Source organism: Haemaphysalis longicornis, unplaced genomic scaffold (genome assembly GCF_048455015.1).
Source record: "Haemaphysalis longicornis isolate Haplotype H1 unplaced genomic scaffold, Haemaphysalis longicornis Haplotype H1 scaffold_7, whole genome shotgun sequence".
Lineage (NCBI taxonomy): Eukaryota > Metazoa > Arthropoda > Arachnida > Ixodida > Ixodidae > Haemaphysalis > Haemaphysalis longicornis.
In genome coordinates, this window is record NW_027526422.1 from 64169100 (window position 1) to 64197035 (window position 27936).

A 27936-nucleotide genomic window follows, 5' to 3' on the forward strand; every position below is an offset into this window, starting at 1 on the left:
AATTTTAACGGTTTTGGTGTTTCAAGTGTGCGCGGAGTCAGTGTGACGAACTCAGGACTTCACTTACAACCTGACTACTCAGTGTTTGTTGTTTCAAAAATGCCGTACGAGCCTGAGAGAGCGCTTGCAAACGTAGGAGTTGCCCTGGCTCCAGCAAGCAGAGTTCTGGAAATGGCGTGTACGTGAAAAAGCAATAGCTGGAGCTGCGAACCCAGCGCTCGCAATGGACCCAGCGCTCGCAGAGCTGGGTCATTTGCACGACAAAATGCATGGTGGCGACAGCAGGTATCCAAAGACACAACAGTTGGATAGCCCACAAGAAGGCACCAATGCCTGAATTGCCGCACTGCTCCTACAGCACCGGAAATAGGCGATTCCGTGTTGTGGAGAAACAGAGAAAACTTTCCGGCCCATTACATATCGAAGGCTATTGAAGAGAATGTCACCAGCCGCCCGCCTCTCTGGGAGAGAGCACGCAGCCTTCGCCGCGTAGTCTGCGCTCAAGTTGAGAGGGAACAATTATGCGTGATTTTTCATCGTGCGTATCGACGGTGATGCTAAACAGATTTTTATAATTCTCGTGGGAGGAGATTCCTGGGGCAGTGGACTTTACCTCAAAATGCATTCCAAATAGTCGGTTGTAAATTGTTGCAGGCTGCTCTTACAGCACAGTGTTGTGTGCCTCGGTACTTTTTTTTTTGCTCTTATCGATTGGAATCGATAACTCAATTTGCTATTAAATTATAAATGCTTGTTGAGATCCGTGACTCACTTTGTGCAGTCATTGTTGCTTGATACATGGCTTGCAAACCTGTCCCTAGGAATTCCCCTATGATGCAAAATGAAATGTGTGGCTAGAAGGCACTACTATGCTCGTTACCTGTCGCACGTGGATGTCATGTTTATGCTGCTTATCATCACTGCCCAGCACTGCGCGTACCAATTACAATGTTTTTGTTTTTCTCTTTTCACTTTTCGCACACAGTGGTTAGTCGAAACTGCTCGACCACAAACCCGTGTCCGGAAAACCAGGAATGCATCTTCACTGGGCCTAGCTATGGCTTCTGTATCTGCCCCAAGGGATTCACACTGGAAGCCACTGGGTTCTGTCGAAGTAAGTCACTGCATCGGCAGTGTGGATTTGAACGTTTCATCGAGTTCTTGAATTCGAATTGACGTCGTTGAATCAGTGTTGTAGCAATGTGGTGGTTCACTGTGGAGCTAAAAAAATTCTTCGTTGGTTTTTCAGACATTAATGAGTGCGAAGAAATCAGTGAGTGGTCTCCGTGCGGTCAGAATGCCCAGTGCCGGGACGCACTGGGAACCTACCAGTGCCTCTGTGCACCGGGGTACACAGGAAATCCACGCCAAGGCTGCTCTCCCATCCGTAAGCTCTTCTATTCCTATTTCTGTCAAACCACAAAAAATGAAAGTAAAAGAATGTGCAGATTGCTGTGAGGAAAAATGCACAGTGCTCAACTTCAGCAGACTTTCTCTGACCTCTTTGTAGTGTTTATGAACGTCTAAAATTGTTGTATTAGTCTTAGTTAGTTGTGTACATTACTTGTCTTGTCGTCTTACTAGTTTTAAAAGTGATTTATTTCGGACACTTTCTCTTGTTTAAGGCATTCGCTGCCGAAATGATCCAGACTGTCCGTCCAACGAAAAGTGTGTCCAGGGACAGTGCCAATGCCTCCCACCATACATCCTGGAAGGCGACACTTGCAAAGGTACGTGTCACTACAGAAACGTAAGAGGCTTTACTTTCTCCCAAGTTGTCCTCTCTTCTTTTTTTTTACCTTAGCTGTTAGAGTTATCAACATAAACTTATCAACTTATCAACATAAACAGCCACAGCATCAGATTATGTGCTGGACAGAATAGACATGGTGTGTAGCCCTTCACCTATGCAACAAGACACACCTAAGATTACAGACTTTTTTTTCAAAGCAGTTTGTATTTTAGGTCCTTGTGCTGAATAGGGGTGAAGAGATTTATACATTGCTTTCTACATTGTAGAAACCAAGCAAGCAAGCAAAAGTGACATGCGACATGTATGCACTGCTAAGTAATGCATTGGCTCTAGAGATTTACAGTATAGAAGCATTTTTCCGCTGTTGAAGTGACGGTCAAACAAGAGTGGTGTCTGACGGGCTTGTTCCTCTCATCATGCAGATCCTTGTGCTTGGATTCAGTGTGGCCAGTACGCGACATGTGCCATCACACCGGCTGGGCCGCAGTGCCAGTGTAACCCTGGATGCACTGGAAACCCTCAGACTGGCTGCTGGGGTGAGACTCCTGCCCTCTGTTTTCATCCCTTTATATACTTAATTTTGCTTGTATACTTTCAGTTTTGTGATAGCAATGCAAGTGGGTGTTTCTCTTGGTTTAAAATTTCATAGACTCCATCGACTATATTTAATTCTGCGTCGTAGCAGCGCTTGGTAAAAGATCAAATTTACTAAGTATTCGCACCTTTGCCTTCTCGTATTGGCTTGTATTGAGATTTCCGAGTTCCTTATTTGATGCCTTTTTTTCTGTCCCTCATGAAATGTTGCCAGTTGTAAAGAGCGAATCTTTTTTAAATGTAACCATTTTTTCTCTTAATTTAAGCAAGAAAAAATTGATTTCTCTCTCTTTCCAAGCCTGACTTTATGCTTTGTAAAATCTTAACTGATCAAGCATGCTTTTCTTTGTTTTGGCTTTGCAGACATAAACGAATGTACGTCGAACCTTCCGATCGACCCGAACGGCCCGTGCGGTGTCGGCGCCGTCTGTATCAACGTCATTGGTGGCTTCCAGTGCGAATGCCCGCCGGGAACGTCAGGCGATGCCTTTGGAACTGGATGTGCGTACAATCAAGTTTAAAGTTGTTGCTTTCTGTTTCTAATGTGACCAGTGTGGTGTTACGTCGAGTCTGACTCCCTCACGCGGTCACCCTCCACCACAGGTCAGGGGTCAATTGGCTGCAAGTCGGACGACCAATGCCCCCGCAATGCTGTCTGCGAAGCAAAGGGCGCCACCTGCTTTGGTAAGTCTTCTTATCGGCGTTCTGAGGTAAAATAGAACAAACAGTGCAGAAAGTGCCATTGAGGTCTGCCCTAGTTTGATTTACTTGGTGTTCTGTTGTACTTGCATGAAGGGCCTCTTTACAGAAATTAAAAAAGTTTAGGTGTAGTGCTATGCTTCTTGTGTATAAATGACTTCTATTTGATAAAAATTCATAGTATTGTGTCGTATTTCTTTTTATTATTTCTGTAAATTTCTATGTGGCAGCCACTTATTAGTTTGTTCTATATGCCGGGATAGCCATATCTTTGCTGGCAAACCTGTTCAGGGTGAAACTTAAGGCATATACATTTCTAGCAGCCGAGTACTGTCACGCCTTCTATTGTTATGGAATAAATAATTCTTTTTAAGTTGTCTTTATTACTGGTTGATGGTATGCATTCTTTTTATGCAGATCCCTGCCTGACATCTGAGTGTGGTCCAAATGCCTACTGCGAACCCCAGGACCATAAGCCAACGTGTTGGTGCCGGCCTGGCTATGAAGGCGATGCTTACGACCTCGAAGCAGGGTGCCGATCACGTAAGTTGGCATTGTTCTTCCTTTGCCCTGGGCCCCCAGTACTGATGTAACGCAATAGACTTCACTTGGGTCCCCTGGCCCCATCCAAAGGAGCAAGCGCAAATAAAGCCAGTGTGGAGAAAAAAATTCTGCACCCTCCTAACATTACAGTCACTTCTAGTGTAAAAGCACGGAGGCTCAAAACAAAGTTTAGCGTACGGTCTTTCATTTCATGTTCGTTGATGCTTTTTAGGCTCTTTTAATAACTGCGTTACTTACAGGCAGTTCACACAGCTTGAAAAGACAGCCAGTTGCTCTAAACATTTCTTGCTTCACATTGTCCGATGTCTTGATTATGATTATGCTGTTAGTCATAAACAAACATTTCTCAGCTGGCAATCCAACAAAAACGCATTTCTGTGTAAATAAGGATAGACTTGTCATTCAGATCGACGTGCCCAATGTCACATGTGCCTTTTCATATCTGCTGTCAGATTGGGAGTTGGAGAATTTTCGTTTAGCAATCTCTGGAAATCGATTGCCTGAGACACGCAGTGAAAGATGGCCTTTCCCTTCTTTCTGTTTGTTTTTAGCCTGCGCCAAGGTGTGGTGTGGCAACAATGCACACTGCATCGTTAACTCGAGAAACGAAGGCGTCTGTAAGTGCTTCGAAGGATTCATCGGAAACCCATGGGAAGGAGGAGAATGCTCACCCGGTATGAACGCTTCTTTGAATGCTTCTTTGCTTTGTACATCCTTTAGCACTCCATCATGTGAAACTGTTTGCTATGAGGACGATATCACTGATTGGTGCTGCTGTGAAATTATAGACTAAGTGTGCGCAAAAAAAAAAAAAAAAGAGCACTGCACAGCAGTAATACTTACCCTGCTAAAAGCAACTCCGAGAATGCAGATTTGGGGTTGAATGTTACTACTGTTTGTTCGGTATCATATTACTCTTCTCCTGTTGCACGTCTACAGCTCAAGGCCTTGCACTTTAGGCCTTGCTGTAGAGCTCGAAGCTCTCGTGGAGTGCTGACCAGCTTTAGTCAGTTGGCCATTTCTCAGCGGTCCTTAAAGTGCCTTTTTATTCCTCGGACACTTGCATTATACAGTGAAATATTTTTAAATGGAAATTGTTTTAAATTGGAATTACCACTGAGTGAGACGGCAGCATCAGGCCTACTCTGTTTATTGGAGGTGCTTTGGAGTTCCGTTTTGCAAGCTAAAATTGAATCACCATTTTACATCCTCACGTTACAATTAGTTTTAATGAGACGTGCTAATGTACAACTAGTTGTACAACTAGTACATGAGGTAATCTCCATAGACCGTGTCGTTTTGTCAGGGGCCAGTGGCCTGTATCATGTCCTGTGGCGAGTTAGAAGCAATCCCTTACACTTAACTGTCACGTGATAACTAACATATGCACTGAAGACATTGCTGGTCCTCCGAACAGCTTGACTTTTCTGAAAAAGCTTTAAGCTCTTATAAAGTAACATGCAGTTGTCATTACAGCATTATTATTATTATAGCTATACAACTTACGTGGTTGCATAGGTACTGTGATAGCGATTGCCTCAAGCTTTTTAAACACCCCTAACCAGTGCTCTGATTTTCCTTTTCTCTTTTGTTTTCTCTTCCACAGAATCTCACTGTTCAGAGTCCAGACCCTGTCAGAAAGGGCAAGAGTGTGTTGGCGGTGTCTGCATAGGTGTGTTGACCAATCCTTTTATTCCATTGTGCAAGGCTGTTGCACAACACTACCAGTTGCACGCAATCTCATTTCTCCTTCCTTTCACTCTTCCAGATCGGTGTGAGAATGTTCAGTGTGGCATCGGAGCGCGCTGTGATGAACACACCGGCAGCTGCGTCTGCCTTCCAAACTTCCTGGGCAACGCGGAGGTCATGTGCGTGCCGCGTAAGTGAACGATCATTTCTCCCCATATCTGGGATGTCGTGTTCTTTCATTCACGTACGCAAGTGTCCACGAGAGTAGCAGTTGGTGTTAACTCTCCTTTTTCTTGCGTCCTTCACGTGCAGCTGTTCTGCCTCCCGCGTGTTCTCCCGGCTGTGGGGTCGGCGCCCACTGCATGTACGCACTGCACAACAAGTGTGTCTGCAACCCCGGTCTCTACGGCAATCCCTACACGGGCTGCAGTGAGTAACATTCGTGTGTCGCATTGAGCATATTTATGCAACTTCCTCGTCACACTCAACGGCCCTGCAGGGGACACATTTACAGTGCAGCAGTGTTATGCAGTGATGTAAAGCTGCGCCATGTCACTGTGCAGCGCAAGACAAACCGCGCTGCACTGCCATCAGCTGTGGAACCAACGCCCTGTGCATCGAGTCGGGTGACAGAATGGACTGCCGCTGCCCAGCGGGTCTCCAGGGCAACCCCTTCACGCGCTGCGATGGTATGTGTCTCCTTTTTTCCCCCTCTTTATTACCGTCTTCCAAGTTTCATGGATTGCTTGCACAATTCAACTACAGGTAAAGATTGGGAGAAAAAGTTAAGGGGAGAGCGTAATTATTTCATTTTAAGCATTGCTCCATAAAATCCATAAAACACGTCTGTTGCCAATGCCATAAAAGGGAAAGATGGTTAATTTGTTGTGCCCGTTTGTTCGATACAGCCTATTTCATTATGACGACCTCCAAAAAAGTGTGAAGTTCCAACTCTTGTTCTGTCACTTATAATGCCAGCTTCCCACTCCTTTGGCTTGTTGTTTTTAAAGCGCATTCATTTGCCTAGCTGCTTGGAAAAAACCATGGGTCCAGGTGTCAGAGAAAAAGAACTCCAAGAAGCTTTTTTAATTTCCTTTTTTCAAACATGCCCCATTGTGCATACATTCACAACATGCTGTTGCTGTCATGACATGGGTACCCCTCATATAAAACTTACAAGAAAGTCACGGTGTCACAAGGAATATGCATGATTCCTCTTGCTGCTGTCGTAAGACAATTTCAGTTTTACCGGGTTCCACAAGGTTCTGCTAATTCTAATAAAAGTAATAGACTTTCAGCAACATTTTGTGTTCAAACGACCATTTTTGCAAAAGCTTTGTGTATACATTTAATGGATGTTAATCATTCTAAATGTTCAATTTCAAGCTTTTTTTCATTTTCTGGCATGTTTACACGTGGATGTTGTAGTATTCTTGAGTATTCTGAGTTCATAGCATGATGTTTTTTGCAGATATATCTGTACCTGTCTGAGCACAAAACATTTGCAGGCAACAGTAAACTTTTCATTGGAGTGACAGCATGGTTGTAACAGTTTTGTAAATTCCTCGCCTTGTCTCAGTTTATTGTTAATGTTCTTGATTGTTTCAGACATCAACGAATGCCTTGGAACTGGTAGTGTCTGCGGTACTGAAGCCAGCTGCATCAACACTTTTGGGAGCTTCAAGTGCATTTGCCCGCCAGGAATGGTTGGCAACCCACTGTTCGCTTGCGGTAAGTTCACTTTCTTTTTCTTTTCTCACAAAGCAGCTTTTGAACTGGTCGCGTCTACTGGTTGGGACAAAACCTGAAGGCATTTTACAGTGCAGTTATTTGTAGCACTTTCCGGTTTCCAAGTCACTGCTTGTATGCTTAACATGGCACGCCTGTATTTGCCTAGACATCAGAACTGAAACTTTCAACCAAGCGCAAAGCCCAAATTGGATCTCAAATTTAGTACCCCCTTCTAGTGCAGTGCAGTTTATATGTACTAATTCTTTTTCCCTAACTTACGGCTGAGAGCTTCAAATCACAACTGAGTGTATGTGCTTTCCTGCCTTGTAATTTAACGAAATACCTTTATACACACGAAAAGAAGATACAGGTCTTTCTTATTTACTTCAAAACGATCTTACCCCAGTGCTACGCATCCACATCCGTGCCTGAAATACAAGTTTTGTCATTTCATGCTTTCCTTTTGCACCAGAGGTGGCATACTTTGTAAGTATTTGCACTAATCAGTGCATACCAGCCTCAAAAAAAGAAAGAAAGGGCACCCAGGCTGACACCCTGTTCTCGCACAGCGCCCCAGGAACCGGGCACGGTGATTCCGGGAGGTCCACGAGAGCCCCCAGTGCCGGGTGGAGGGGGCGGCGACGTGCCACCCCCACCAGTGCTGCCACCCACCACCTTTACTCCACCCATCCCACCAGTTATCTGTGTTACCGACCACGACTGCGGGCCCCTGAGCGCCTGTGTGCCTGGCATCGACAACCGTCGTCACTGCATCCGTGAGTTGGGGGAGGGCGCTTGGTATGCATCTCGTACACCGGTGCAGTCGGTGGGGCACGCGGGTAGCCGGGGGTAGTCTGAGGATCCTGCACACCATGCAGATACATAGGAAAAACAAATGCTGGATTGCTTCTCGAGGAGTCTGCGTTGAGGGTCTGAAACTGAAAATTGAACAGCTCTAGCGCCTGGTAAAGTCCATAAAAACATAGATAGGCCACTGAGCACTACTAGAGGTTGCACTCATTGCCATTGTAAAGTAGAGCTGGGCAGATGTTGAGACTTGCAGGGTTGACAACGGGGAGCCAAAGATTGGGAAGAGTGCATGGATTTGGCTGATGCTGACTCAGAACAGGCGGACATTGTTGGGAGGTGACTTGTTAATCGCTGCGGACATCTGACAGCTGGCAATGATGAGGATATCTGTTTTACGTATTTACTTACACACTGAAAGCAAATCAAAAGGGAAGCTCAAGAATAAAAATAACGGGCAAAAAAAAAAAAATAATGGGAGCAAAACAGCCCAAACCTTCTGTTTTTATTGCAAGAAAAACATTCCTGAAGTATTTTAATGCGAACAAAATTGAATGAAAAACATTTTAGTAAAGGTACCTGGCCAATTTAATTTTCAAATAATTAAAAGGCAAAGGGGAGATTCGAAAACTTGTTTCTGTCAAGTCAGTCCGTGCTACTATAACACACCCTGGATAAACCCATCGAATTTTCTCGTCTTGCCAGGACTTAAATTAGTGGACTGTAGTGTCATGTTTTCCATTCGATAACTATTTTCTACGTCATAACCATGTTACTAATGTCTAGGTCTGAAAACGTTATCTTACGCGCAGTGTCTGATCACCGATGCGGAAATTTGTAATGTGCATGCTACTGGGTACCATGAAGTTCTGTGGCTTAAATCGTTGTCCTAGTGTGGTCAGCCAGTCACTCCCAATCTTCCTGACCAAATCCTGCCCTCCGTATAAACCGGCAACTAATTTGTGCGCAGGTCCCTGCGAAGACAGGGTGTGTGGACCAAACGCCGCTTGCACTGTGGAGGACAGGGTTGGTGTCTGTCAGTGCCTGCAGGGATTCCAAGGTGACCCTGGCGACCTCGACGTTGGCTGCACACCACCAAGAGGCAAGCGTGTCTTTTTTATTATTATATTTTTTTTGCAGACAGTTGTTCACAGGGTGGCTGATGTAAGAAGCAAATGCTGAACGTTAATGGTTTATGATCGCAAGTTCGGACTGTGTTTTACCAGTGTAGCGATATCCTTGAGCGCAAACTGAGCTGGGGGTGTGGGGGCTGAGGTGTGCAGTCTAGCAGTAGTAGTGCTGGTTGGGGCGGCCTTTTATGATGGCAGGGCCCACTCTTTTTTCATCGCCCACTAATCTATGGCGCATACAATTTGCATTGCACATCACGAAAAATTCACTGACGTTCATTTGTACACACTATGGGAAGCAAGACTCTGCGGGATGCAGTTTCAGCTATCAAATGGCACTTCTCGACTGCCTAGTGGCTCAATGCGTACTAGTTTGTGTTGGTAATTGATGCATTTCACTTAGAAATATCGTCTTCAAACATGGAGCTCCTGACAGTGGAGAAATTAGCTTTGATAGCTGAAATTACGTCTGCCACACTTTTGTTCCTGGTAGCAAAATGGTACAGATGTGTGGCAGTACAAGCAGGACTATATTTGCTGACCGAACTGGGTGTGGGCAACGTTGAACTTCCATAACCTAATGCAACTACACGAAGACACGTTTCTGTTTCACTATATGGTGATTCTCTTCTCTCGAACAGCTGGAACTGTCTGCGAGACAGATGACGCTTGCAATCCCAATGCGGCCTGTGTGATCAGCCAGGACAACACACGTAAATGCCAAGGTGCGTGAAATGTCCACTTGTCGCATCTCTCACTCTTCATTTTTTGCTGGCACGGTTTGTGACGTTGCTGTTTTGGCATTTTGTAGATGTTTGCATCAACACTCAGTGCGGTCCCAACGCCGTTTGCCAAGCCATCAACCACAGGGCGACCTGCCTTTGCAGAGAGTCGTTCTACGGTGATCCGAATGATCTCATTCGGGGATGCTCCAGTAAGTAATTCCACTGCCATGTTTACTTCTTTCGTAACTCAATTTTATACATTGTGCATTGCTTTTCGGGGAGTTAAGAGACAAAACTAAAACACTGATATCATTATAGCTGTTGCCGAGAATAGGGACAACATACATTAATTCCTTACCTCCTGCCTTTAACCTTAATGCTGTAATTTTCAAATTTACATGATGAAGATGTGTGTGAATCACATTATTTTGCTCACTAGATACTTCTTAGTCGGGAACGATTCTTGTGACACTAAAAGCCGAAGAAGTTTGGTGTGCCATGTGCATTACGGCTGGAGTAAACTTTTTATTATATAAGCAATGTGTTGATTTCCTCTCATGAATGATTGTTGCTGAAATTTCACTTCTGTAACAAGCTGTGCTTTTTACATCAACTATTCCTGTTTCTTGTTCAAACTGTTCCAACACACCCAGTGACAAATCGTCTCACTGTTGCTTCCTCTTCGCACGCAGCGAAACCACAGCACGAGTGCTTGGAAAACAAGGACTGTGGCGAGCGCTTCGAGTGCAAACTTGGCACCAAGGGTGTGAAGCAGTGCCGAGACGTCTGCGAAGACAAGACCTGTGGCAAGAACGCAGTCTGCCTGGGCGAAGACCACAAGGCCATCTGTGAGTGTCTGCCGGGCTTCATCTACGACGGCGCTGGTTGCCAGGTGCCCGATGACTGCGCCATCGACCGCGACTGCCTCGAACACGAAGCCTGTCGGCACCAGTCGGGCGGGAACAAGTGCGTCGACGTCTGCCTGCGACACGCCTGTGGACCCAACGCCAGGTGTGTGGGACAGAAGCACACCCCCACGTGCGTCTGCCGCGATTCCTTCCTGGGCAATCCCAACGACCGCGTCAGGGGCTGCCAGCCGCTGCTCGACGTTTGCGTGCAAGACGCAGACTGTGCGGAGAGCGACCGCTGCCTGCCCGACTCGAGAGGAATCAAGAACTGCACCCGGACATGCATCAAGACTCGCTGCGGTCCCAATGCTCACTGTATTGGGCGGCTTCACAGGCCGGTGTGCGAATGCCAGACGGGCTACTACGGAAACCCCGGCGACCTGGCTCAGGGCTGTGTTCCCATAGCACGCGACCGGTGCCACAGCAACATCGACTGCAAGGGCTACGAGGTCTGCAAGGTGACACCCGTGGGAATCAAGGACTGCATCGAGCTTTGCCTCAACTACGAGTGCGGACCGAACGCCAACTGCATCGCCATGGACCACTTGGCCACTTGCGAGTGTCTTCCAGGGTTTGCTGGAAATCCCCACGACCTTCGAAGGGGCTGCATGCGACACCTGTGCGAGCATGATAACGATTGTCCTGAATCTGCCGTGTGCCTGCTGACTCGCGCCGGAGTACGGAATTGCACGGACCCGTGCTGGGACAGGCGCTGCGGTCCAAACGCTGACTGCATCACGATCCATCACAAGGCCAGCTGCGAGTGCAGGCCTGGGTTTGAGGGTCTCGCTGATGACGTCCGGGATGGCTGCACCCCTATTCCGAAATGCCGCACCAGCAGTGACTGTCGGGACGACGAGATCTGTGCAGTTGACCGCAACGGCATCAAGAGCTGTCTTCCAGGCTGCACCACTACACTGTGTGGTCAGAACAGCGTCTGCCACACTGAAAACCACATCGCCATCTGCCAGTGCCGAGAGAACTTTGTCGGAGACCCGTACAACCGAGAAAACGGATGCTACAGCCAGCCCGAGCGGTGCTACAGGGACAACGATTGCCCATCCATTGCCGTCTGCAAGAGGGTGTTCGACGGCAAGAACGACTGCTACGATGCTTGTGAAGGGCACAACTGTGCTAGTGGAGCCATTTGCCAAGCAGTGAACCACAGACCAACCTGTGTCTGCAAACCGGGCCTGGTTGGGGACCCATTGGTCAGAGGCTGCCACATTCCAGACGAATGCCAGGTCGACGTCGACTGCAGAGAGGACCTCATATGTCGACCGGACACAACTGGCCTGAGGAAATGCGTCCCCGTGTGCGTGTACGAAAAGTGCGCACCCAACGCGTTCTGCTCGGGAGTACACCACAAGGCTCAATGTACGTGCCCTCCGGGAACACAGGGAGATCCCTTCAATCCTCACATCGCTTGCCTGCCTACTCAGCCTGTCGCTGAAGGCTGCACCTCCGACGATGAGTGTGCCTCCCACGAGATCTGCGCTCACGGCGGCAAGTGCATCGATGCCTGTGAGAAGAAACAGTGCGGCCCCAATGCTGTATGCCGCGTGCACAACCACAGGCCATCATGCCACTGTCTGCAGGACTATAAGGGAGACCCGGACAACCCGATTAACGGATGCCGGCCAAAAGACGAATGCCAGATCGACGAAGACTGCAGGAGGCTCACTGATGTCTGTCGGACAGACAACACAGGCAGCAAGAGGTGCTTCGACGCTTGCCAATTCAACAAATGCGGGCCCAACAGTCTGTGCATCCCAAGGCAGCACTCCTATGAATGCCAGTGCCGTCATGGCTTCGTCAGAGACCGAGAAAATGTGCTTGCCTGCGTTGAGCGGGAGCACGACGAATGCCGCAACCACACCGGCTGCCCAACGTCCTCGGCCTGCACTCCCAACACTGTTGGTGTCATGAAGTGCGCCGAGGTTTGCATCAGTTTCAGCTGCACGCCTGACGCAGACTGTGTTGCGTTCAACCACAAGGGCCGTTGCAGCTGCCGAGAGGGCTACACTGGAGATCCAAACAGCAGAGGAGGCTGCCAGAAAATCCCGGAACCAGAGTGCATCAACCACGCCGACTGCCCACATCCAAATGAAGTGTGCCAGTTCGACGAGGCCTACGGTGAGCGCCGGTGTCAAGATGGCTGCAAGTTCCTCAAGTGTGCCCCCAGAGCCGTGTGTGTTGTCGACAACCACCTTCCCAAGTGCACCTGTCCCAATGGCCTGTACATCGGCGACCCGTACGACCAACGCGAAGGCTGCAAGCAGGTCGAGTGCCTCAAAGACGAAGACTGCCACATCACCAAGGCCTGCTTCCCCAACTTCTACTGCGAGGACCCCTGCGTGGACGGCTGTGGAGTCAATGCCGGCTGTGTGGCCCAGAACCACCAGCGCATCTGCCACTGCCGGCCGGGCTACACCGGTGACGCCCTGGTGCGGTGCGAGGAGATTCACTACTGCGACTCCAACCCGTGCCACTCTTCGGCCAAGTGCATCGACGTGCCCAGCGGCTACGAGTGCATCTGCGCCAATGGCTTCATCGGGGACCCGTACCGCCAGGGCTGCCGCCACCCCAACTCCTGCCCCCACGGGAACGGGGACTGCCCCAGCCACCTGGCCTGCTACCCCGACCGCCTCGGTCAGCCCATGTGCCAGAACCCGTGTGACCACTTCAAGTGCGGCCTCAACACTGCTTGTCGAGCAGAGGGCCACGCCGCCACCTGCGAGTGCCAACCTCACTTCCGGGGAGACCCTTCCGTTGGTTGCAGTCGCGAGTCGGTTGTCTGCCTCAGCGACCACGACTGTGCATCTGGCTACGCCTGCGTGGACGAGCAGTGCCGGCTGGTGTGCACCCGGGAAACCGACTGCGCTGCAGGCGAGAAGTGCATCAACAGCCGCTGCGTCCTTCCCTGCTTCTCCCACTCGGACTGCCCGCCAAAAGAAGCCTGCCTCAGTGCCGGCTACTGCCAGGTCGGCTGCAGGAAGAACAGTGACTGCCAGCTGGACGAGACCTGCTCACAGAATCGGTGCCAGAACCCGTGCGAGATCAAGGGCTTGTGTGGTCCCAACGCCATCTGCAAGGTCAGCAACCATGAGGCTAGCTGCAACTGCCCCGATGGCCTCACTGGAAACCCGACGCCTATTATCGGCTGCAAGCGGCCGGTGGTCACGTGCACGGGATCCTGTCCCAAGGGCCTGTCATGCATTGCAAACCGGTGCAGGGCTGTCTGCAGTGGCTGCATCATCGGAGAGGCGTGTGTCAACGATTTCTGCATGGGTAAGTTTGAGGAACTTTTAGGAGCGCAGCTGTCTAAGCTTGAGCTTTTTTCGGTGGCGTTAGTGAAAATAAAAGCGAGGGAAAAAACTGCACTGCCTGAAAAGGGTGCACCACCGCAGATAGGGTATTATAACAGTGAAGCCAGCTTTTGCACCTGCTTGAGTGTAAGCACAGAGGGCATATGTGTACACTCATGCCTTACTATGCCATTTTAAAGGTGATAGTCTTTCTTGGACTACTAAAATGCAAAAAGAGTTGGCGCAGCTTGCACTAGTGCTGCAAGGCTGGAGAAACAGTGAAGCTGGGGTCGACCTAGCTTCTTCCTGGAATCTGCTCTCGGTGTAAGGGGGACGACCGGATCAGCCTTGTAAAATACGGCTAAACTTGGCCTCACCCCTCAACACTTAGCCTAGCCGAGCAAGAACATTGCAAAACCTAAGAAAACTTAGCAAAGCCTAGCAAAACTTAGCAAAACTGGAAAAAGCTAGGTCAACCGCCAGCTCAGCTGCTTTTGCACCACTAGTGAAAGCTGCGCCAATTTTTTTTTCTCCAAACAAAATGGTTTCTGGCCAGTTGATGCTCTTTTTTGTTTGTTTGCAAAGTAAATACCACTTAGCTGCTGACTCTATTGCAAAGTAGTTGTCAGCTACTTGCTTTCTTGCTGACTGCCTGAAATCCACTTAAAGCCCATGAATTGAAGTCAAAAACCAAAAAAAGAAGACAAGATTCTGACATCAAATTTCTAAACAGTTCCTTTTCTCACCATTGTGGTTGTTACTAACAGCCTTGCTGTGTGAATAGCCTGGCTGTAATGCCATTGCAGATATTTTTGGTGGCTGCTGTTTAGATTCAATCCAAATTTTCTGCAGCAGTTGCTTGCTGGATCATTTGCAAGCATTTATTTATATAATAAACAAGGCTCCCTTGACTATTTAAACTCTTGTATGAACCATGTGTCTTTCATTATCAATACTATTAGAGCAAACCTGTAGATGTTATTTACTGAAAAGTTCAGCTGTCAATTTCTTCACTTGGCAACACTGGAAATGGCCACAGACATAGCCGAAGCGCCATAAACATGGCGCGGCTAGTGCCACTGCACCAGCACGCCGCAGAAAAAAAAAAACACTGGCATGCGTCGTCTGCTCCGTTTCAACCTGATTCTTAACGGTGGTGTCAACAGAGATGTTATTAATCACGCTACTGGAGTTGAGGCATTACTCAGCGTTCAGTGGGGTAGAGTTTGGAACGTCCAACACACATCATGTGCTTAGTTCGAACAAGTACTGCCATCCCGTAAAGCTAGGACGTAGCCAGTGACGGTGCACTCACATGGTTGCCTGTATGCGTGCCTCGCCAGTGAATACAACCTATACAGTAGCGGTGCTAAAGTGTAGCCAATTAAATCTGATTTCCAGCTGGTGGTAAAATCTGGCAGAGAGAGAAACCTTAGAGGCAAAAATATATGTTCTTTGTCTTGTATACAACCTTCTCTTTCTGAGCTGTATATATAGTAGCGAAAAATATTCGGTTTAATTCAGTTCAACTCTCTATGTTCCCCTCCCCGCACAGCGGCCTGCTCTGGGGACAGCGACTGCCCTGCCGGGGAGCTCTGCATCCACGGCTACTGCCAGGTGGGCTGCCGGTCGGACAGCGACTGCCAGGTGTACCAGCTGTGCTCCCTCAACCACTGCTCCTGCAAACCGGGTTTCCACACGGTCGAGCACGGCTGTGAAGGTGACTGCTCGCTTGTCTCTTCCTCTCCCGTAAACAGCTGCACTGTTTGCCCCGCTCGCTGACTGACATTTTGTGCGGCTCATCCGACATCCACTCATTTTTATATTTTTATTTTTATTTGTCGTCGAAAGTAGCAAGCCAAGTACAATGACTTGGCTAATATCGCTCTCACCATTAAATTTATTCTCTTTCTTTCCATTTTCTTTTCACCCATCGCTCGTTTCTTCCCCTTGATGAGGTCACTGCTGTTATAAAAAATGAAAGAGAAATAACTGGAATACTTAGTTATGGGAAAAAAATGCAGTGTTGGAAGAAATGGGCGTGTATGTTGTGAATGCCCTTTTACCTGCCTCACCTCTTCTGTTCTTCTAACTTTCAATTCTTTTATTTAGTGGAACTGCTGTTTCAGGCATTTAGTTACGTTACTTGTAAGTTTGTGCTGCTAATACTCCAGTTTTCAGATCAAACTGAATGTGACTGTCCTATAAGAAAGGAGCTTCAGATTGTGAGAACAGTTGGAAAGACAGTGAGGAGTCGAGGAGGGCACGGAGCAAGATAAACAGGAGCGCCGACTTCGCTCTCTCCTGCGGGCTCTTAATGTCCACCACTCGCGGAGCACAATGTAGATGGTGCAGCGAATGGTCAAGCGGCCGGCGTTCCCCGTGCGCCGGCGGGCGCGTTGGCGGAACGCATTCCGTCGGCTTTTGTCGTCTGCTTCGGCGACGGTAGTTTTGTGCACGGAGTGCTTTGGGCCTGCGTTGGCGCCGCTTCGCGTTCATTGCGCTCTTCCTTCGCACGGCTTGATTGTTTGACAGCACCTTCTGGGTAACCCGAACCCGAAGGAATTGAGTGGTCGTACGGCACTTTGCATGGCGGGAAAACAAAATGTAGAGCGCACATATAGACATATGGCTGCTATACAAACACTACCTTTTGCGGAGTGCTTGCCGAAAATGTGACTCCGTTTTGTAAATTTGTGAACACCAATTCGGGAGTGTTTTAACAGGTTTTACAAAAGGCGAAAGGAGCAACTGGTTCTGATCACTAGCGATTATAAAAGTTGCCTCAGCTTTCTCGCCATTCTCCAACTTACGTCCAAAACAGAGTGTGCCTAGAACACGGACCGGCACTCACACGCTCATCAGAAAATAACAGAAATGCGATAACATCACCCGCGACTGCCCGCGACGTAGCAATCTGCTCAAGATCGAGGCCCTGACAGTGCGGTCTTTTCACAAGCCTTCATTTCACGATATTTGAATTCGTCCGGACCCTATATCTCTGTGGTGATGACTCGCTAAAAGAAAAGGTTTGACGAGCCGGATGTTTTGCTGGTCAGCCGCTTAAAGAAAAAAAAAACAAAAAAACGCCGGGAACCCTCGTAGGCCGAAAATTGCAGCCATACAAAACGCAGCATTTTATTTGGAATCCACGGCGTTATCGACGAGATAACACGACCGTAGAGCGACAGTGAACATCGGGCGGTAAGTTGCGGTATGGGTTACAATGAAGGTTGCGTTTGATATTCTTGGGCGCCTTATCAAGATGACAGTGTTTTTGTACACTTATCACAACAGGGCAGCCGTCCAATTCAGTCATTGGCACAGAAATGTGTGTCTCATTGCCGTTTGCCGATGGAGACTCCGGGCGACCCTTGTAAGCATTGTTCGTGCGCAGAAGGGGCATAAATAATTAAGCAGGCGGCCGGAGAGCGGGCCAAGAACAGAGGGTAATTTTTGCGCTGCATCGGTTTGTCGTAAGCAGAATCACGCTAGACTGCATGTTGTGGCGTTTCATATTACTCTTGCTCATTCTTTGGTGATTCTAAAGTCGTCGTCGTTCAGTTGCGTCTTACATCTGCTGGGTTAGTACAATATTTTTAGCGGGTCTTCATAATGTCAGAATAAACGTCCCCCGATAGGGAATAAGCGATCGCCATGTATGCGGTGGCGTGCGATTATCTGCGCCGTCTATTCCGGCTGCGCACGGGTGTTTAAATTCCGCGCGTGCAGGCATTCCTCCTGCATAGTAGGACTGGCATACGGCAGGCGTCGTTGCGAAAGAAACGACGCCTCTGGGGAGAGCGAAGAAGGGAAGAGCCATGTACAGAGGCACAGCGACGAGAGGGCAAACGAAGGAGGAAGAGAGCAAAGGGAAAGCTGGGCGGCCGGCGGCGCGTGGACATTATCGGCCCGAGCAAAAGAATTTTTCTGGGCCACAGTCGGCGCTCCTCTTTATATCTTGCTCCGTGGAGGAGGGCACAAAGTTTGTAGATGCTTTTAAAACAAAAGCTTTCTCAGCGTGACCAATGGCATCGTGTCAAAAAACTAATGCATTTTCTCATAGACCGGTTGGTCGACCAAAAAGCTGTGATAAGATCTCTGGACACACGGCGCATGCGTGAAACTGGGCTTCCATTGTGTCAAAGCGGTTACTTGAAACTTGCAAAAAAGGAATATTTCTAGATAAGACAGCGCACACATCAGTCATGAAGAAGGAGTACAACATTCATAAACCCCTTATCGGTATACATTTAGGTTGTTCATAGATGCGTTTACTTAGTGCGTGAAAAATCGTCGCATGGGTCCGTTCTTCGTTTGCGATTCAGGTCTTTGAAGGTTTGACGATCGATTGGATGCACCTTTGACGCAGTTCTGACTCTAGAAAGCTTTCGCACTTCTCTCAACTTTCTTCAGGAAGGTATAGTAAATTTTTCTTTTGTCTTTCTACATGTCACGACCTTTGACCCTTGATCTACTGACCCTTGCTAGGAGACGCACTTGTTTACAGATGCACAGTTTAGATGCGGTGATTTCAGTGTTGGCATGAAATTACAATTGCTTACACGTGCCTTTAGTTTCATTCTTTGTAGATGGTGGCTCTGTGTAAATTCCATGTTAAAGCATAGTCAAGAGCCAAAAACAGGAGTAAAACTTTGGTTTGTCACTCAACAGAGATGCATGACAAAGAGTTTCTCTCGTGTCATTTTAATCCTCAGACATCGACGAATGCCTGAACAACCCGTGCCACACTACCGGCATCTGCGAGAACACGGTCGGCAGCTTTGTCTGCCGCTGCCCGGAGGGCTTCATCGGAGATGGTTTCTCCGGCTGCACCAACCCTGGCGAATGTCCCCGAGGAGATTCCGACTGCCCACTGAATGCTGCCTGTGATCAGAACGGCGTGACCAAGTGCATCAGTGAGTTTTTTACTTCCACTTGCATCTTAGGTTCCTGTCCAACACCTTTGCACAATCAACTGTATTACTGGGGAATGATGCGGGTTTAGTTAACAAACAGACAAATCTCTCCTGAGTAAATTGCCAAACTGACAACTTTGCGGAAACCTTTCCGCTGCGAACATTTGTTAAAGGGGCACTGACACAAAATTTTGAAGGCGAGATAACTTCGGAGATAGATTGGTGGGAACACATATACATCATCTGCAAAATATCAGCGGCGAATACAGCCTAGAACATATTTAAAATCAATTTTAAAGTGTGCGAAACGCAACCGAGCAGCCAGCAGAGGACCACGCGCAATCGACATCCCGAGGATATTGTGTAAATAAACAACATCGAAACACGTCACGAGTTTGTGTTTGCCGCTTCCGCACTGGCGACGTTTTTCGCCGGCTCGCCCGGCTCGCCGCTCCAATCGGAGGGCCGGAGGGCGGAGCTTCTGCTCTCGAGAACGAACGACTCGATCGTTGGCGGCGGAGGCGCCGTGATTTCGTCAGCTCATCGGGCAGCTGGCCGCGACCGAAGTTCTACAGCGATTCCAGGCACTCTGTTTCTCTTACTGTTTATTAGCATTGGATGCGAAAACGCGCCGGAGGCACGAAAAGCCCACTGAGCTAGCCGCACGGTCGCTGTGCAGGCGGCGGCCTGCACTAGATCAATACGTGAGGGCATTCGCAGAAACTGCCGTTGATGCGGATTCGACAGTGCTACGGCGGCTCTGCTCTGTGATATCCCTCCGACGGTCACGTGGTCAGCTTTGTTCACACAAAATCCATCGTTTCGCGGCACTCGCTGAAACCGAAACTGCGACTGGCCGCATTGAAAATGCCTCTAATTAAACAACCGTCGCACGCTGAAGAAAATGAGGTTTCAACAGGTTATAAGTAGGTCACTAGCTACTTATCGCAACAAAAAAAACAAGGTGCAAAATTTTTGTGTCAATGCCCCTTTAAGATCATTTCAAGCGGCCTTTAGGTCAACAACGATCGTTTCTCAACACATTTTGTGCTCTTACACACAGATCCGTGTGAAGAAGAGCCCTGTGGCCCGAATGCGGCATGCACTGTTGTGAACCACAAGAAGCAGTGTGCCTGCCCTCGAAGTGCACTCTACACGGGCGACCCCTATGACAAGAACAGGGGCTGCGTTCAAGGTGGGTAGGGCCTACCTAACTTGCTCCTCTTTTCCTTGTATTTTTTTTAGCATTCTATCGCCAACTTCACTGTTTTATCCGCCAAAACAAAAAACCTTGCGTGTAACGAAAAAAGGGGAAACAAATATGATGCTGAAAAGTTTCATTCTTTCTGCACAAATACTTGGAATAGGGAGGAAAAGGCTTAAAATGTATTCTGCATTTGTCACACTCTACAAAGTGGTTGAAAATTTTTTTAGTGTATGACAGTTGTGCATAAAGATTCATGTAGCTCCATTCCCTAGTTCCAATTGCTTCTGTGAAAGGAAGTTGCTAAAAATGGTTTGAATTGCACCACACTGGTTCTGTCTCAGTTCTGTCCCAGACACCAACAAAAGTAGGCGGTGTTTGGTGTAATTTTAATGTGTGCAGGGGAAGATTCGCTAGGAAGCAGCTAAAAAGAACGTGCTTTAGCATAATCGTGTTACATGATAACCTCCTTCTCCAAATAATGCAGTCATGATAAGAAGCGCATTTCTTTTAAATGTAACAGTGTGCCATTAACATGCCTCTTCCTCCTGTGTTCTTGCCTAATGTGGCACAGATCAGCTGACGTTCCTCCTCGCTGTGTTACACATTGCCCTGTAAAATGAATGCCATCTCTTTCCCTTACAGTGGACTGCCTTCACGATACAGACTGCCCCGTCAACCAAGAATGTGTTCATTTTGTCTGTGAAAGTGAGTATGCCAGTGGCAGTTACGTCGGCTCAAAATGCAAACGTTGCGACACGTCTTTTCTTTCTATCTTGCCAGTGCCGCTGTTCTCACCCTAATTGCAATAAAAACGTCAACCCTTGCAGGCCCCTGTGACCGGGTGCAGTGTGGCCCTCACGGCACCTGCACTGTGAAGGACCGCCAGGCCTTCTGCGAGTGCAAGTTGGGCTACGAGAACAACGGCCGGTTGACCTGCGTCGGTGAGGCTTTCCAACCACTACGCACTTGAATCACTACGCATCGACTGTACCCAAGCAGGCCTCCTACTAAATACATTAGCATTTTTAAAGCCAACCAGCCTTAGCAAGAACCGTGCCGGTTGTTGTGTAACTGGTTCAGTAGTCATGAAAGAGGGAGGCGGTCTACCGAACATGATATTGTTATTTGCACAGAAAAGGTGCTCCCTTTCTGATTGTATTGATACTAGTACAAGCGCAAGAGGAAGTTTTAAAAGGCACTACAAGTTCTCACGCAATTGTAACTCCCTTTTAATTACGTGGGATTCCTTTTTCACCCTGCCTTATCTGTGATACCATTGCAGAGTCCACCATACCTATGAGTGTTATCGCATTAGTATAACTGCTCTGAAAGGGCATGGGTAATTTTTAGCGGGCTCATATTATTTTCGCCTACCTCTGTGTACATTCATCCGTGCTCAACACTTGCGCTCTTTTATTTTCTGCCTAGATACGGACGAATGCAAGCAGCACCCGTGCCACTACACTGCCATTTGCGAAAACAATCCGGGAAGCTACATCTGTCGATGCCCCAGCAACCTGATTGGAGATGCGTACGGAAAACAAGGAAGCGTTGGATGTAAGTGGGACACTTTGCATTCACGTCATTCTCTGCAGAATTGGAGGCTGCAGCTGTGTGATGCAGGAGGGAGGGATCTTACAATACAATGACGACCACCAAAATTGTGATTGTGAAAAACACTGTTTCCTATTTCCTTTCTCCAGGTCACGATCCAAACATTTGCTACAACGGAAATGCTGACTGCCCTCCTACCTCAGCTTGCATTGATATCAACGGCACACCATACTGCAGAGGTGCGCAACTAGTTTTTTATTTCTTTCGTCATTGCTCGTTTGCTTCACTGCACACAGTTTATTACAGCGAAACCTCGTTACACGAGACACTCAAGGGACTCGGGAAACACATCTCTTGTAACAAAGGTCTCTTGTATGAGATGTTGCTAACATGGCGGGCATATGAAAACCAAGCAAACTGTTTTCATCTGAATGTCTCTTATAACGAAGTGTCTCTTGTAACAGTGTCTCTTGTAATGAGGTTTTACTGTATTCACATGGCCAAATTTTATCCACACTGTTTTTATGACCCAGGATTTGCCTCTAATCTGTCACTGGTTCAATTTCAGACTTGTGTGAAGACCCCACGACATGCGGCATCAATGCGAACTGCAGCACCGTTAACCACAGGGCGGTCTGCGTCTGCCGTCCTGGCTACACTGGCAATCCGAAACAGCGCTGCGAGCTGGGTTAGTATCACTTAGTTGACCTACACACCATATTTTTTCGTACCACTCTGTTGGAATCGTCTTTCTAACATTTCCTTATACATATAAGTCTTTGACACATTGTGCTTTGGTATCCCTTCAACAGATGTATGAAGCTAGTGTTCAGAGCCTTGTGCATTTCTTATGTCTCACATTGCTTTTTCTTTTCTTTTCTTTTTTTCAGTGGAGTGCACGCGAGATGACGAGTGCCGCAGCACGGATATCTGCATCCGAAACAAGTGTGTTGGTAAGTCAGTCGGGCTTTCACACTTGGTATCTTCATCAAGTGTGCCAGGCCTAACGCTGATTTCATTTAAAGGCTTCCGATTTGCACTTCATGCTCTATTTTGCTACCATCCACGTGTGTGTGTGGTGCCAGTTCTTATTCGTCAACTTGTGCCTTTTCGACGTTGCAGATTCGTGCCAGAGCAACGCCAAGTGTGGTGTGAACACCATCTGCATCTCTCAGGACCACCAGGCAGTGTGCAGGTGTAGGGACGGTTTCCGTGGCAACCCCAGCACAGGATGCATAAGTGAGTGCAGCCGACAGAACAGTAGACTGCGTGGCTGAATGCTGATTGGCCACTGTGGTTGTTGCATGAATGCTTGCGGGCGGTTTGAGGCTTTAGTGAAAGCTTTCAGCCAACAGCATACCTGCTGTGTGCCAATTGCCTGTAATCTGCCATGTAATGGTGCTCCACTCTTAAGCTATAAAAGCATACCCTAGTATTCAGCTTGTAGTGCACATTGGCAGTAATAAGGAAATTAATTCTAAAATATATAAACTAAACTCTAGCTGTTCTGGCCAAGACATGCACATGACATTCCGGAGCAAGTATTGGGCTTTGAAGACAACTTCTTATTTTATAATAACTAGAGCGAAACGGGTTGTGATTTAGCTTGAGCCTAACTTCAGACCTTTTGGCTATGCCAAGACATGTGGCATTATATTTAATAATCGCAGCACTTGTGAAGTGGCAAGCCACCCTGCGTAATTGCTTATACATGGGGGAGTTGTTAGAGTAGAAGGGAAGTCTTGTTCATACATAATGAAATCATGTTGTGGGTGAAGTGCAGTGTAAGAATGGGCAGTCAACAAAGATTCTCTCAGAAATCGTTGTGATAGTATACTTCAGCTCATTGAAATGTTGTGACTATGTGGCTACTCTTGCAAGGTACATCCTGTGTCTAAGCAATATATAGGTATAAAAGATATGCGCTATATATCTCAGGGTATATGGTATGTGCTGTGACTGTGCTTCTCTGCAACTTCACGTGCGGTTTTTTGTTGTCCTCTTTCACCACAGAGAACATCCCCTGCTCAGGCGATGATGGGTGCCCCATTGGAGAGTTCTGTTACAAGGGTCTGTGCAGAGGTGAGTCGACGCGAGAAACCACTGGAAAAACCTGGCATTCACACATCAGCTGTGGTTGCGAGCGGTAGTGTTACAAGGAAAAAAAGATTAAGGCGTGAGCCGGGTTTGAATAGCAACAGCTATAAGTTGGTCGTCACAATTGTGTTTTTTCTGTGATTTTTTGTGTTTTTTCTGGGTAGCATTCTTGTTGCTTCAAAAGATAATCGCTCTTTGAAAGTTCTTCACTCAATCTGAGTTTTCCGCTTTCAGTTTACTGCCAGTCAGACAGAGAATGCGGCAGCAATGAGATCTGCGAAGATGGAAGATGCAGAGGTAAGTGCTGTGAAACGTTACCCTTGATAAGCAAAGAAAACTAGCAGCAGAAATATTGCATAACTATGGACTGAAAAACTGTACTCTCTGATGAAATTCTAAATTTGTCATTTGTTACACTTGCAGAGATTTGCCGATCGAACAGTGACTGTCCTGACCAGTTCCGCTGTGTTACTGGCAACTGCGAACCAGGTTCGTTCACGCATTATTCTTATAATTGCACATTCTAGGGTCCTCTGTTCTTTTTTTTTTTTTTTTAGTAATTGTTGATGACTTTATCTAATCCTTTCATCCTTTAGTTGACAGATGCTTCACCAATTCTGAGTGTAACGAGAACCAAGTTTGCAAGTCAAGCGACCGGGGTTATGACAGCTGTGGAGGTAAGTAACAATTCTTAAATGCGCAACCGCGCACTTTTACCAGAGTGCGTGAAACAGAAATTGAGCCTTTTGTGCAGTAAGCCTGTTTGATTCACCATTATATTTGCTTTTGGCTGTTGAAACCATACACCGAATGCCATTCTTCATTTCTTGTGTTAGTGCTTTAGTGGCGTTGCATACTGTGAGCTTGAATGTGCACGTAGCATCATTGTTGATACACTGACAGACATGTAACCGTAAACTGCGACTGTTTTTCCAGATCCGTGCGAGAACATCCTGTGTGGCAGAAACGCCATTTGCATCTCGAATAAGCACAGCGCCATCTGCCAGTGTCTAGATGGATACGTTGGTGACCCCCTGGACCAGAGGCAGGGATGCATCAAGGGTGGGTGCTGTTCCCACTCATGAGCTGCCGCCTGACCTTTTCTCCATTTCGTACAAGCAGCTGATGGAAATTTTTCTCTGGGCTTGCAGCTGATTGCTTCAAACACGAAGACTGTCCTACCAGTAGGATTTGCGATGAACACAAGTGCGTTGGTAAGTGCAGGTTTTATGTTTTTTGCTGTGTTCTTTTGTAGGCTGTAGTTTTCCGAGTTTAAGGAATGCATCATGGTACGCAGAATAATGAAAAATGGACAAGTAAAATAACGGAGAAAACACAGAACACAGTGCTGTTCTATATCTTCCGTGTTACTACAGTCACGCTGCTTTCAAGGTTACATATGGTCGTTTATATATATGGGGCGAGTGTGACAACAGGCTGCTGTTGCATTCAGTTAGCTTTCAAGGAATGATGTGGCTTTGTTTGAAAACTAGAATAATGAAAATGTACGAAAGTGTCACAGCAGTTGCAGAGCTGATACACATCATGCTGACAGTGTTGGATGTTACATACACTCCAGATTTTTTCCTACATCAAAAATTAACAGTAATGTAATGGAAATATTAATTCTGGAGTTTATCCTACAAACAGTCAAAGCAGGCTGTACTGTTTGTATTTTTCTCTTGTTACTGTTTTTTCCTTCCTCAATTGTTTCTTGGCATACTCCAATTGACATAAGATGCCATTGCTCATTTTTATTTCTCTCGAAGTTTTTTGTCACAAAGCGATATGCACAACAACTGGCACTGGTAAATCTTTCTTTTTTTCTCTCTCTCTTTACTCCTTCAAGACCCCTGCATCATGAGGCGCGGCTGTGGACCCAACGCTGTCTGCGAAGCCCGGAACCACGCCGCCATCTGCCGCTGTCGAGACGGCTACGAGGGCGACCCCATCTCTGGGTGCCACCTGATTGACTTCTGCGTCAAACAGAACCCATGCCACCCGACCGCCATCTGCCTCAACAAGTTTGGCGGTGCTGCCTGCGAGTGTCCACCAGAGAGGCACATCGGCAACCCCAACAAGGCCCCAGGATGTGAGTTGTCTTGTCACGTGACTCAACTAGTCATGAGAGCAGTTCGTTTAGAAGTATGCTGTAGCTTTGGCTGACTCCTTCACATTTCCTGCGAACTTTTTTTTTTTCCTCCAAAAGGTCGCCACCCCAACGAATGCCCCAACGGAGATTCGGATTGCCCACCAACAGCGGCGTGTCTCTCCGATACCGGCGGACCACCAGTGTGCAAAAGTGAGTGGTTGGTGCCTTTGTGGAGGGATGCATTGACAGCTTTATGTCAATGCATCCCTCTTATTATTATTTTGGTGAGCCACTACGCAACACAAGATGCGAATCCAGCCCTCTAAATGCAGTCGCATTTGGGTGTTTTCGACAGAAGAAAAATTTGATTAAAACCTTGTGCCGTTGTCGTTGAGACATAATTCATGACTCGTAATCTTGACGTTCCACAGTGCCCCCAACTGCTGCATGCTGGGAAACCAGTGAATTGTGGTTTTTAACCCTTGTCGAATATTTCAGGCCCCTGCGGTCTTCCCAACACCTGTGGCCCTGACGCAATCTGCCGGGTTGAGAACCACCGGCCCAACTGCTTCTGCCCCCACGGATTCACCGGCCAGCCGTACAATAGCCTCCAAGGATGTGTTCGAAGTGAGTGCCTTCCGCGAAGTGTGCACTTTCTGAACGGTTAACGTTTGGGAGCGATTACCAAATTTCTGTTTTCTCTCGGCCATGTGCGGGGCGTTTAATTGTACCGACTAACATTTGATTTGTTTCAGTTCCACCCTTCTGTGAAGACGACAGAGCTTGCCCAGCCCCCATGGTCTGCGAGAAACGGCGGTGCAGACGTGAGTTCAGTCTTTGTTGACAGTCGTCTTTGGCACTTCATAAATAACATGCTTCTAAAAGTAGGCTGTGATTGCAGGAATATTTTTATTTTCTGCGCTGGATTTAGACCTGCCAAGGCTCACATTTTAACTGTGCTGTTACATTGGTGAACAGCGCTACCATGGTTTGTGAATGGTGGTGATAAAAATTGGTGCAAGGTGCAGATTTATGTTTCTGCTATTGAAGGTACTAGTATTGTGGAAGCTTGTAGAGTAGGCGAACTTGTCCAGGGGCTGCCTTTCCAAAAGCCGTGATTAACGAAACAGCTACATGTTAGTCACACCTTATAAAAATTGGAAAAGAGAGTGGCACCATTGTGTAAGCTTATAGTACTTTATGTGCACTTTCTTTTGTATCTCAGCTGAGAGTTCCAATATCAGTCAATTCTTTTCTGGTAACCTAATGTGTAAAAGGTAGCAGCATATGTTTTGACATTGCATTTATATATGCTGAGATGCCTGCTGTTACGCAACAGTGTCCATATGGCCATTGCCCATTAGACCAAGATGCAGTGCAGCGATCCTACAATGCTATGTGATAAGACAAAAATTAATGGAACCGTTAAAAAAAAGTATTTTCAAACAGGCATTTTATAGACACCTACATATCTGATTCCTGGCAAACTTATAAATGCTGACAATGCTTAACCTGTTAATTTTGCTGGCTAAAATGGAAACACAGCAGTCTTGTTTGGAATGTGTTCAGACAGAACCACATCCAAGCCCACTACACCTGTTGGAGGGCCAAGAGGTATAAAACATCAAATTTAATTTAACTTCGGTGTTTGAAATGGGCACTCAAAATGGTTCCTTGCCACTGGTGCCACCAAAATTTAATGAGCGGTAAAATTAGTTCCAAGCAATGCATCAAAAAACAGCTTTGATTATTGCATTCACCAGGGTTCATAGCATTGGAAAATATAAAGATTACAGTTTTACGACCAACACTGCTTCGTGTATTGTTTGACCAAAAATGGCTAATTATTCCTTATTATCTTGGGAGCTAATTGACCGACTACTAAAAAAATAATGGCTGAATCAGTGGGAAAAAAGCAGCAAGACTGACAAGTTTCAGAAAGTTTACCTGAAAATTAAAAGAAGTTGTTTTAAGACCAGTGTCTCCCCTTAATTTGTGCAGCATCTCTTTTTTCATTCACAGGGGAATTTGTTATGTTCAGGCCAGTGTTGCAGCAGCCCATCCACTGTGCCAGGTGTAAAGTAATATGCACCATTGATTAGCCATGATATGGTAGGAGCAGGTCAGCTTGGTACCTCAATGTAGGGGCCACTATGTTG

At 47.2% G+C, this 27936-nt stretch overlaps 1 protein-coding gene across 1 annotated transcript in view; it reads left to right on the forward strand.

Annotated features, from left to right (window-relative positions):
- LOC144145822 (uncharacterized) overlaps positions 1-27936 on the forward strand; it is a 310476-nt gene that overhangs the window by 231341 nt on the left and 51199 nt on the right. Inside the window, exons 23-60 of the mRNA XM_077677578.1 lie at positions 986-1114; positions 1250-1387; positions 1626-1730; positions 2176-2289; positions 2711-2848; positions 2951-3031; positions 3464-3589; positions 4162-4284; positions 5217-5282; positions 5379-5489; positions 5612-5728; positions 5863-5988; positions 6908-7030; positions 7600-7806; positions 8808-8939; positions 9609-9692; positions 9779-9901; positions 10385-13891; positions 15464-15628; positions 18627-18827; positions 19891-20022; positions 20677-20739; positions 20862-20975; positions 21463-21591; positions 21738-21827; positions 22157-22276; positions 22479-22541; positions 22711-22827; positions 23602-23670; positions 23920-23982; positions 24109-24174; positions 24282-24362; positions 24622-24747; positions 24837-24899; positions 25535-25777; positions 25895-25987; positions 26276-26404; positions 26533-26601. Coding sequence (XP_077533704.1) covers positions 986-1114; positions 1250-1387; positions 1626-1730; positions 2176-2289; positions 2711-2848; positions 2951-3031; positions 3464-3589; positions 4162-4284; positions 5217-5282; positions 5379-5489; positions 5612-5728; positions 5863-5988; positions 6908-7030; positions 7600-7806; positions 8808-8939; positions 9609-9692; positions 9779-9901; positions 10385-13891; positions 15464-15628; positions 18627-18827; positions 19891-20022; positions 20677-20739; positions 20862-20975; positions 21463-21591; positions 21738-21827; positions 22157-22276; positions 22479-22541; positions 22711-22827; positions 23602-23670; positions 23920-23982; positions 24109-24174; positions 24282-24362; positions 24622-24747; positions 24837-24899; positions 25535-25777; positions 25895-25987; positions 26276-26404; positions 26533-26601 — 7746 coding nt within the window. The remainder of the gene's footprint in view (positions 1-985; positions 1115-1249; positions 1388-1625; positions 1731-2175; positions 2290-2710; positions 2849-2950; positions 3032-3463; positions 3590-4161; positions 4285-5216; positions 5283-5378; positions 5490-5611; positions 5729-5862; positions 5989-6907; positions 7031-7599; positions 7807-8807; positions 8940-9608; positions 9693-9778; positions 9902-10384; positions 13892-15463; positions 15629-18626; positions 18828-19890; positions 20023-20676; positions 20740-20861; positions 20976-21462; positions 21592-21737; positions 21828-22156; positions 22277-22478; positions 22542-22710; positions 22828-23601; positions 23671-23919; positions 23983-24108; positions 24175-24281; positions 24363-24621; positions 24748-24836; positions 24900-25534; positions 25778-25894; positions 25988-26275; positions 26405-26532; positions 26602-27936) is intronic.